We start from the raw sequence: 12,279 nt of genomic DNA, 5'->3' as shown, positions 1-12,279 counted from the left end.
ATCAATAGATTACCCAGCCCTGTTTTACATCACAAGTCCCCCTTTAGCACCTTACATAACCAAGAACCATCCTTAGATAACCTAAAAGTCTTTGGTAGCCTCTCCTATGCATGTACCCTTCACCACAATAGAACAAAATTAGACTCTAGAGCCAAGAAATGTGTGTTCTTAGGCTATCAATTTGGAACAAAGGGATACTTGCTTCTTGACCTTAACACTAAGGAGATCTTTTTATGAAGAAATGTGATTTTTAAGGAACATATCTTTCCCTATGCTACCATTCAGCCTTCTCAGCAATCCCCTATTGACCCTAATATCATGGCTCCTACCTCATATCACTTGTTTTTTTACCCTGATTCCTAGACTCAACAACTTGTCACACCTACTCCACCTTCTACCAATGATCCTCTCATACTTCATCTGACTCTATTAGTGACACAACCCCTTTGCATACTGAACTAAGAAGATCCAGTAGAAATAGACATCCTCCAACCTACTTACAAGACTTTCATCATTCCCTTCTTAACCATACACATTCAACAGATACACCTCATGTCACTCATCCCATGTCCACTGTCCTATCCTACCACAACTTAACACCAAAACACTTACATCACACCTTATCCATTTCCATTAAATATGAACCAAAAACCTATCATCAGGCCATTAAGTCTTCTCATTGGATTAAGGCTATGCAGAATGAACTTAATGCTCTTAAACTAAACCATACTTGGTCCTTAGTTGACCTACCACCCAATAAAATTCCCATAGGAGCTAAGTGGGTTTACAAGATCAAGCAATGGTATCACAAGTTGTCTTCCACTCTATTTTCTCTTGGTTATATTCAATCACAACATGATCATTCTCTATTCACTAAATCTGCATCTCATCATTTTACAACTCTACTTATATATGTGGATGATCTAATTCTAGCTGGTACAAACTCCTCTGAAATAAACTTTGTTAAACATCATTTGCATGAACTATTTCGAATTAATGATCTTGGTCCTTTAAAGTTTTTTCTTGGCCTGGAAATAGCTAGAAACAACAAGGGTATCACTTTGTGCCAAAGAAAATATGCCCTGGATATTTTGTCAGACACAGGTTTCCTTTCTTCCAAGCCAGCAGCAACACCAATGGTTAGAACAACTAAAATGCATCAAGGAGATAGTGAACCCCACCCTAATCCTGCTTCCTATAGAAGATTGGTTGGCAAGCTTCTCTACACAAGACCATATATCTCTTTTGTCGTCCAACAACTCACTCAATTCATGGCTTCTCCTACAACAACTCATCACAAAGCTCTCACCAGAGTTTTGAGATATATCAAATCATCTCCTGGTCAAGGCCTCTTCTATCCTTCATCTTCTAAACTCATATTGAAAGCCTTTTCTGATTCTGATTGGGCATCATGTTTAGATACAAGAAAATCTATTTCTCGTCTTTGTGTTTTCTTAGGTGACTCACTCATATCATTGAAATCCAAGAAGCAACAAACCATGGCTAGATCATCATCAGAGGCAGAGTACAGGGCCCTTGCCTCCACCTCTTGTGAGCTGCAATGGATCACATATCTTATGCAATCACTTCAGATTCCCTACACTTCTCCTACATTACTATACTGCGACAATGCTTCTACTTGCCACATTACCAATAATAATGTCTTCCATGAACGCACAAAGCACATTGAGATAGATTGTCATGTGGTTCGAGAGAGACTCCTTCAACAATTATTCCATTTACTTCCCGTCTCTTCTTCTAAGCAATATGCAGATATACTTACCAAGCCATTGGACCCAACACCCTTTTATTACTTGTTTTCCAAGCTGGGAGTAATAGGCATATACTCACCAGCTTGAAGGGGGCTATTATTCATACCTCCTTATTATCTTTTAATTTTCTATTTTCATCATAAGGTTAGTGGTTAGTTTTGCTATTAGTTGTTTGTTTCCTGGCAAATATAGTCGTTGGCGGGTTGCCCCATTTTCAGTTAATATAGTTAGTTTAGATTGCTTCTTTTCCAAGCAATCTTTCCTTGTATAAATAGAACCCGCTTTGGTTCTTCAAATTAATAAGAATGAGGTATAATTCATCCTACTTTTGCAAGAAATTAACCCCATGAATATCAAACATGTTTCACAATACTATAAGGAAAAGACATATATATGTTTAGCTTCATGTAACACAAGTGTGTTACTTTATGTGTAACTCTACTTTTTCTTGTATAAATGAAGGTTATTTCCTTATATGGATAAGTGTGAAATATATATTTTATTAATTTAATGATGGGTTACAAATACTTAAGTTACATGCCATATGATACTAAATGTTAACTCCTTTACAAGTATGCATATTGCATAGGATATTTTCCATGAACTAATTTTACCCTCCCAACCTTTCTCCTCTCATAAAACCTCTCTCCTAATAGTCATTTGCCCATCACAACAAAATCTCTCATGTTTAGCTATTTCACCAACTGAGTTTCTTTGCTCACAATTTGGCACCAAAAAATCACTTGCTACATCATCAAAAAAAAGCTTCAGTATCTGATTCTGTTTTTTATTTAATCGGATCAACTTTTCTACACTCCAAAAATTTGGTCTTTATTTTATTATCTGACCAAATCTTAATCTGGGTTTTTAACTTCCCTTTATAATTTAGTTCACTTTGATTCCAATTTGTTTTCAAACATACCCATCTTTTAATTAAATACCCAATAAGGGTATAATTTTATGGTAGAAAAACGAAGCAGAAACTAATATATTTTAAGATAGAGATCGCAGACAAATATTGGTGCGCAATCATGGCTGCAGCTAAGAACAATGCCAAATTCAGCAAGGGTGTTGTGGATGACACTCACAATAAGATTAGTGAAAGCCAAGATTGGGAGATTGAAAATGGAAAAAGAAAAGCTTTGAATTCAAGCTTTCAAGAGAATCAACATAAGCAAAATTTTAACGAAGCTTTATCACATGAAAATAATATTAGGCTTGTCAAGAAGATTTGTAGCCCAGAAAATCAAACCTCAAACCAATCCTCTGTTGAATCGTCTTCAAGAATTGTGTTCCCTTTTGCTTTTGATACTTCACAACACCAATTTGGAACCACAAATTCCCCTTTGTTTCGTAATTTCAAGCAACAACCACACAAAACAACATGATATCTTTTGAGTCCCAACAATGGCGAAAACAAAACATTGTGTATCCACCAAACATAGCAAGAGATTCTGCATTGCTTCTACCACAACAACAACAAATTCTTCAGAATTGGAGTGATGCAATGAATCTAAGTCCAAGAGGGAGAATGATGATGATGATGAACCAGAACAACATGTTTGGTCCAGATGGAAGGTCGTTCTTTAGGCCTATCGCGCAGCCGATAAACACTACTAAACTCTATCGGGGTGTAAGGCAACACCATTGGGGAAAATGGGTAGCCAAGATTTGCTTACCTCGAAATAGGACTTGCCTTTGGTTAGGCACATTTGACACTGTAGAAGAAGCTGCTATGGCCTACGACCGTGAGGCTTTTAAGCTGAGAGGAGAGAATACTAGGCTCAATTTCCCTGAACATTTTATTAACAAGGAAAAAGAAGCCGATGCTTCTAAAACTCTAGCTCCAACTTCATCCGCTTCTTCTACTTGTTCAACAAGCACCACAACATTACTTCTTGAACAAGTTATCCCATAAGGCCTTAATGTGCAGCGACCAATGCCAATTGAAGAGGCTTCGAAGAATAATTTGGGGGTTGAAGTCGAACCTAGTGATGCTAATTTGAGTGATGAGGTTCATGCAGCTGCTACAGCAAGTGGTGAAGGTGTTTCACAGTCTCCGGGATTGGATTGGGGAGAAATGTCAGCATGGTTCAATGTAATTCCTGCAGGTTGAGGTCCAATCTTATCCTTGCACATAAATAATTTTAATTATTATTGTATTTTTAAAAAAGTAATACAAATTGATTGTGTATAAACCTATACAATGACAATACATAGTTATTACACTTTTATTATAACATGATTTCAAAGAATTTCAAATCCATAATCATGTGGTTAATTAAACAGCGAGAAAGCTATGATATTTAAATGTTAGTTAATAACCAGTAACACCAAGCAAAATTAGTATCTTATCGTCTATTATGTATGAACACAGAAAATTCAGAACACGTTGTGCCGCTGATTTATTATTAAAAAATTTAACTAAGATTAAAGAATTCAATGAAAACTATAAAATGATAACATTTTCTTTCGTCCCTTCATGTAAATGCAACAACTCTGCCATCGTTATCCCCTGCCACGACATCCTTTTTCAAAGTTAAATTACCATAAGGAATACTATAGGAAATTTTTTGTTCTTAATTGGATTTTTTAGAGTAAATATTTCGATCTATCATGTTTTTCGACCTTACCATTTGGTCCCTCAAAACTTGAAAAACCCAAAATGGTTCCCAAAATTTCATATACGAGTGAAATTAGTCTTTTTTAGCATGTTTGACAACACCTGTACGGACTAATTTGACTCTAAAAATGACTAATTTGATCCAAATTTAAAATATTTTGGGGACCATTTTGGGTTCTTCAACTTTGAAGGACTGGTAAAGTCGAAAAACATAGAGGCTGAAATGAGTATTTACTCTTTTTTTTAGCAAGGGAGAAAGAAATCAAAGGCAGCACAACATCACCAAAATAAGGCCTAATCCTGACTGTCCCAACAGCATCAGCAAACAGCACGTGATGAAGATGGTTAAACAATGCTCCCAAAGGAAGAAATGAAGATCATTGGCAGCACCATGCTTGGCCAGCCAGTCAGCATATTCATTCGCCTCTCGAGGATTATGACTGAGAGTTAAACTCCATGGAAGAGACATGAGGCTCCTAATTTTGTTAATGACTAGAACGTAGCATGCTTTACTAGAACACAGGCATTTTATCAAAATAGTAAAATACAAAAAGATAAAGATGGTGAGCCTCAGTGCAACGATAAGGTTATTACAAGTAATCACGGGTTCAAATTCTGTATATCACCTCCCCACTTATGGGGGTCGGCTAAATATATCTACCCTCCCAATACCCTAAAGGACAAAGTTACCATAAAATAAAAACTAACGAACACTGAAATAATCTTTTTTTCCAGTTCAGACATTTTTACAAACATATAGCGCACATCATGTATCTGAATTGTATTTAAGCACCCAATTGAGCAAAAGCATATCTAAAATCAATACACTCTATATCGATAGCATATAAACCATATTGATATTGTAGCATGGAAATTCTACTAAGATTAAATAAATTAACATATCAGAATCATCCAGAAACAGCTGTTATAAGCATTCAATTATTCCTAGGTTATAACATATTCAGCAAAACTTACCACTCATAACATAACTAAAGAACAGAAAAGATGTTACTATCACGGTAATCAATGTTTGCTATTCTCAGCTGCATTTTCTTCCTTCCCAAGTGCAACCACCACTTTCTTCAAGATGGCTTCAGTTGGCTGATGAGAGTTCTCGACAGCCTTTGAGATTGCTTGCCATTTCTCTCCATGTTTTGGTTCAGCAGCAACACATCTCTTCAATACATCCTTCTGGTTATCCTCATTTCCATGCTGCAGTTCAAATTTGTACAACAATGCCCAGAAATCGCCAATGTCAGGAGCTAGTGTCACTGCCCTATTCAGCCAAGTCCTAGCTTTATCCACCTTACTATCATTCCAGAATAATTTGGCCACAGCAGCAATAACATGGGGATCATGGTCACATTTCTTCAGAGCATCCATACTCTTGGTTTTACGCTGTGGACGAGGAACCATCTCAATTGACGCTGCCCACAAAATACCACTGTTGGGACAATCCTGCAATGCTCTTGCCATCAAATTATCAGCTTCTTTCTTATGTCCATGTTTCAATTCTGCTCTAACAGCAGCTAACCAGAGTTCAGGGTTTTGAGGATTCTTCTTCCGAGCCATTTGGAGAACCGCACGAGCTTTACCCAGTCCATCCATCTCCTCTTCAAGATTAGCAAGAGAGAGCCAAAGAGGTGTACAATTAGGACAATTTTTCAGTCCAGATTCATAGACCTTCTTAGCTTCCTTCATGTGATAAAGCCGCTGCTTCTCAGGCTGATCAAGCTGCTTCGCATTCTCAGCAAGTCTTTCCTCAAACTGGCCGAGCATCAACCACAATTTGTAGAATGAAGGGAACTGTTTGAGCCCTTCATTTAACAATCTCCTCTCCTCTTCAATGTTTCCCAGTTCTCTCTCAACTATTGCTGATTTCATCCAGACTCTTTCTGTACCTCCTCTTTCCCTGGCTTTAGCCAACAACATTCTAGCTCTCTCAGGTTCATGGTTTTCAAATTCTAGCTTGAAAGCTGCAAGCCATATTTCCTCAGAATTTGGAATGGCAGCATAAGCTTCTTGGAGGATAGCACGAGCCGCGGGCACATCACCAGCCAGCCACTTCTCTTTAGCACCCATAAGCCAAAGAACTTCAGCCTGTGGCCTGTAGGTAACTGCTTTACGGAGTAATGCGTCAAGGGACTCCCTGGTTCCATGACTCTTTTCAAGCTGTGCTGCTTTGAGCCATATGCTCTTCTTAGTTAAGAAGACAGTCAAAGCATGAGCATATATAGCTCTTGCAGTCTCAATAGAACCTCTTTTCTTGCATTCCTCTGCATCAGCAACCCATGTCCTCTTCCTATCTTCTTCTTCCACTCCAATTCCAATTGTATTGTGAATAATAGCTTGACAAGTTACAACTGACCCGGCACGTTCTGCTGCTTCTGCTTCTTTCATCCAAGCTTCTCTATCAATCACCAAACCTTCTCTCTGCAGAGCCCTTATACCCCTTTCAATTATCTTCCCAACCATGGAAGTATTTCCATTAGCTTCTTCCAACTTGGCAGCTGTTATCCAGATAGCTGGTTCCTTCGACAGCCTCTCTCTTGCCCTATTAAGAACCTTCTTAGCATTTTCGTAAGTTTCCAACCTTGCAAGCGCGAGCCACAATTCAACATGCAACGGACAACATTCGACAGCTCTGTGAAGCAAAAGCCTAGCATCCTCTTCATTAGCAAGCTCCACAACAGACTTCCACAGCCTAACCGAATCAGGAATATGTTCTAATCCCTTCCTCAACACCCTACTCTTGTTTCCGTCATCATGTTCCAACTTTGCTGCTTGCTGCCACAACTTCACCGAATTTGGAATGGACTTAACACCGCGAGCAATCACAGCCTTTGCTTCTTCAGGGTTCGCCAGCCTCGTTGCTTCAAGCCACACATCCTCATTCTTAGGACATTCCTCGCACCCTCTCTGTATCAACTGCCTAGCTGCCTGAATCTTTCCAGCCAACTCCTCCAACCTTGCCGCTGCAATCCAACCCGGAGGGTGCTTCGGATTAGTCTGAGTAACGCTCTTCAGCAACAACCTAGCCTTCTTAATATCCGAAATCTCAGCATCACTTGTTATTTTCATGCTCTTCAAAGTAGTCAAATACCCCTTTGGATCCACATTAGTCAACCCCGAAACCGAATCTGACAACCTATCCAATTTCAATGACAACACAGTTTCTCTCCCCTCACCAACAGCAGTTAAATCAGTTACCGGCATCTGGCCCCACGGCGTCTCAGTCCCACCAGCTGCCCTGCTTTTTGGATCCAACGCAGTCACATGCTCTTTCTCCTGTCTTGCCTTCTCAAGCAGTGTATCAGGAACCGGAACAAAACTCTCAAACCTCTTCTTCTTATTCCTCAAAGAATAATCCCCCATCTCCGGTATATTATCCCATTCCTCAGCAGATACAGTATACAATTTCCGTTTCAAATCAGCAAACTGCTCCGTAATCTTCGGATTCGATGCACGATACTTCTCAATCTCTTGCTTCAACCTGGCCTCCCTCCTATCCTTCCTCCTCGAATCCATCCTCTTATCAATCGCTTCCCAAACAGCATCCGCCTCCTTATCATCCTCGTCATACTCTGCCGAAGCGAACAACCCTACATCATTCCCTTCAAACTCATCAAACTTCTGATTCTCATCATAACCTTTATCTTCCCCTTCATCTTCTTCCTCCTCTTCACCCTTCCCTCTCCCTCTCCCCACCCCCGAAGCAGGCGGGGCCGCAGCAGCGCCAATCGCAGCCGTAGAACGGTCAGGCAAATCAGGGGCGGCACGGGCAGGACCGATATCGGACCGGGTGGTGAATCCGGTAGCACCACGACCGAGTCCAGCGACATAATTCTGCGGCGGCTTGGAATTAAGGAAATCGAATCTTGGTTTGGGGGGTGCTGGAGGTTGAGTGCCGCCGAGTAAGGAGAAGTGGAGGGATAGGGTTGAGTAGGGCCCCACACCGAGGTCGGAGATGGGAACGGAATCGTTGGTTTCGAGTAATTGGAGACTGTGAGAGAGGAACAAGCGTTGTTGAGAAATTGGGATGTTGTGGTTTTCTTGAATTGCTTGCTTGAGGGTGTGGAGGGTGGTGGTGTTAGGGTTTAGGTTTAGGGATAAGGTTCTGTGGTTGGGTGGAGCGATGAACACCATGGTTGTGGTTGTGGTTGTTTTGGTGATGTTAGGGTTTTCAATCTGAGAGGAAGGAAATGAAATCTGGAGAATTTGAAGGACGGTTGTTACAGGCGGTGGCAAGTGTGACTGTGTACGACGTCGTTTTTTGCTGAGAAAATTAATGTAGATCTTAGTTCAACCACATTTGATCATAAATAAATTAAAAAGAAAAAATATTAGTTAGTCGGGAGGCTGACAACAACTTAGACAAAAGCGAGAGCACATCTATCTCACGCTTTGTGCCACTCAATGTATCATGTGCATATTATTAGTTAGAAAAATATTTAATAATTAAATTTTAACTTAAATATATTTTTTTCTAACCAATCACATACTCATGAGACATGGAGTGGCACAAAGTGTGAGACAGCAAATGCGTAGCCAGTAAAAACATACCTATCTACATCCAGAGATATATTAAAAACATTAACCACAAGATCATAAATGGTAACACCAAAAAAAAATGAAAACACATTTATCAAATATGACATATTGTATATATATCTCACGACAAGTTTTGGCAATTAATATAGTGATGATAATGGATCTAGATAAGGTCAGATGATGCATTAACTTGACTTACCTATCAATTGGGTTTGCTACTTATGGGTACCCATAAATTCATAAGATATTTAAAAATTGCATATAATTTATTCATTTGAGTTATGAGAATCGCACTAGCCGGTTCAATCAGTCTGATCACTGACCGAACTTGAAAATGATCATGTTTTGCAGTATTAATCGAATGAGGGGTTAGACAACTTTGAAATGGAAAAAATTCCAATATGATGGTATTAAAAAAAGTAGAATACTAAGCTAATATTTTATTTTACTTCAGTCCGAAAAGGATGGAGAGATGTTACTTCAATATAATTATAGATAATTATTGATTATTGTCGAGCCCCAATTTTCGACTCCACGACTTTGTTTAGAGTCGCCACTACTTTTTATAATTAAAAATGTAGAAAAATATTTTAAGCCCAATTACCTTAGGCTTTTGGATTTTTGATATCGAGGTTCAGAGTCGGTTACAAGGTAGGGAATGTATTAGCTCCTACCCGCCCGCCTTAAGTGGTACCCTTCATGAAAATATATGACTTTATTATTATCATTATTGTTAAATTTTCTGATTAATTAATTAATTATTAAAAATAAAAAAATTATGTTTTTTATTATTGTGTCTGACAAGATTGACTTTGGTCCTATATACTCATATTAAGTTTTATTTGATTAATTTCTGTTATTTATTTATAAAAAATGGAACTAAATTGATTTTGAAATTTAATCGATTGAAAAGAAGTGACGCGGCACGACCTTTCGAATATGAACTGAGAATAAAGAGGCTTCTAGGGCGACATTCTCTCCATCTTTGATTAAATATCAAAATTAATTTATTTTTGAAAAGTGCTTATTGATCACGTTTTATTTAAAAAATATTAAATTTTTGTAGATATGTGATTTGCGATGTTATTATAAAAAAAAGGAAATTTTTATGGATTATTAAATAATTAGGATAAAATTAAATTTAATTAAAGAATGCATTAAAATAATTTGTTTTGTATTTTAATCATTTACTAAATTATTTTTAGGATATCATTAATTTTTATTAATAATTACTGGATAATTATAGAAAACCAAAACAAAAATCAGTTGCTAAAAATGTAAGTAGAATAAAATAAAAGAAAATAGATTACTAATTATTCATTAAAAATAATGAGATTTTATTATTTTTTATTATTACCCATTATCCTTAAAATTCTTGTATTTAATGCATAATTAATTAGTGGGTTTTTTTATTAAAAATAAAATTTATAGTTAATGTTTAATTCATACAAAATAATATCATTGAAAAGGTAAGTTTTCTTTACATTGCGAGGGTCTAGATCCTGTGTGATGACCTGGATGAGTAGAGGACACGTGTCAATCGCTTATGGATGAGCGGAGGAGGACCTTACACGGATGAACACGTGGCGGCTTGTCACACGCTGGATGGGAGGTGCACAACACCGTTCTGTGGGATCGTCTGTAGGGGATATCCCACCTTCACGAGTGGACTAATCCTGTGTGACACAGTGTACAGTATCACGGACACGTTTCGTGGTGCGACTGGTTTACGTGGAAGTCAAAGGAAAGGTGTGATGAGTAATCAGATCGGACGGATGAGAGTCAAGGCTAGACGGGAAGAGTGTGTTCCCGCCTGCACTGGATCACTCTGAAAGTAAAAAATATGTTTTCTCTCTCTCTTACTGCGGGAAGCTTTTTTATAGAGCTATTATAGTGTTTCTAGTGTTGTTTCTTATATTCATCCTAGGCTCTATTTATAGTGAAAATTTAACCATTAAATCCCTAAAATTATGTTGACGATTTTTTTATTTGATTACTTAGTTTTAGGAATCCTAACAAAACAGGTTTGACGCATTCAATTATTTGTTTACTTTTTAAATTCAAATGAAGTTTTTTAAAGGAATATTCTTAGCATTCTCATTTAATTACCTTAATAAATTCGAAAATAATTATAAAAAAACCATTTAATAGTTTTAACTATTTTTTATTAATTTAATATCATAATTTCGAAAATACTAAAATAAATAAAATAAAGTTACTTTAGATTTGAATTTTGGTTAACCTAATCACTTAGATATAGGAACCTTAACACAACATATTTATTTTTATTATTTTTAAATTTTGGTTAAGCTAATCACTTAGATTTAGTAACCTTAACAACGTTGATTTACTTTCCTATTTAATATTGTTTTTTTTTTTTTGAAAAAATGTTTTGGGTTTTTTCTAGGCCGGACAAAAATGGGTGTTCACAATTATATATAGTTATCTGGTATGACTAGACAATTTAAATGTTTAAACCGATTCAACATAATATGAGACATCTTTCGGTTCGATATATGGCTCGGATTTTGCAACAATGATAATAAAAATCGCAAAACACAATTAAAGTACAAGTAGGCACCTTTAAATTGTAAGTTAAATATATATTTTTTTACGAAAAACATAATTTAAAATAAGATAATAAAGCATATTAAACATGTGAGACCTACCCACCAACATAACATTGCATCATAGTTATAAATTAACGAAGATAATATCAATGTTTAACAACATAATATCACAATTACAACTGAAAAATATGTTTAGTTATGTTATTGCATATATATATATATGAGGAAGGTCCGTTTACACTCAAGTTAAATTACACTAGTTACACTTAATCTCAGTCATTGATTTTTTTTAAATCCTACTGGCCAAATGGATGAAACTTAAATATCTTCTAAGATTTCTCTTTTTTCCTCTTATCACTTATTTCACTCACTTAGTTGGTTCGTAGAAATATTAAGAAAATCAATAGCTGAGATTGGGTGTAACTAGTGTAACTTATATATATATATATATATATATATATCTTTGTGTATGTGGATTAATAAACATAAATCAATACTTAAAAACATAGCACCAAATCTCATGGGTACTCACACACACAATTCTTAATCTATATATAACTATATATACACAATAACATAACTAAATATATTTTCCTAATGCAGACCACTCGTTCTAGTATTATCAGTGGATACTCACGATTCCCAATAATTAATGTCATCCTTAAATTGAAGGCTAGTCATGGATAATAATATTTGGGAGACATTAAATACAAGCTAAATATGATTCACTTGTTTGGAGAGGTATATGTACAAAAAAGAATCA

General features: G+C 36.6%; 1 protein-coding gene and 1 pseudogene across 1 annotated transcript; one reads left to right on the top strand and one right to left on the bottom strand.

The window, feature by feature from the left end:
- Positions 2,446-3,940, top strand: LOC109342551 (annotated as a pseudogene).
- Positions 5,145-8,691, bottom strand: LOC109343255 (protein STABILIZED1). Its single transcript, XM_019581471.1, has one exon. It carries the CDS (start codon positions 8,539-8,541, stop codon positions 5,419-5,421), a length of 3,123 nt encoding a protein of 1,040 aa, XP_019437016.1. The 5' UTR covers positions 8,542-8,691; the 3' UTR covers positions 5,145-5,418.

This window comes from Lupinus angustifolius, chromosome LG03 (assembly GCF_001865875.1).
Source record: "Lupinus angustifolius cultivar Tanjil chromosome LG03, LupAngTanjil_v1.0, whole genome shotgun sequence".
NCBI classification, from domain to species: domain Eukaryota; kingdom Viridiplantae; phylum Streptophyta; class Magnoliopsida; order Fabales; family Fabaceae; genus Lupinus; species Lupinus angustifolius.
This window is presented reverse-complemented; position numbering and strand designations above follow the sequence as displayed.

What these genes read in the sequence shown, in the direction of transcription:
- LOC109343255 (XM_019581471.1), bottom strand. Translation starts at nt 8,541, where the DNA reads ATGGTGTTCATCGCTCCACCCAACCACAGAACCTTATCCCTAAACCTA.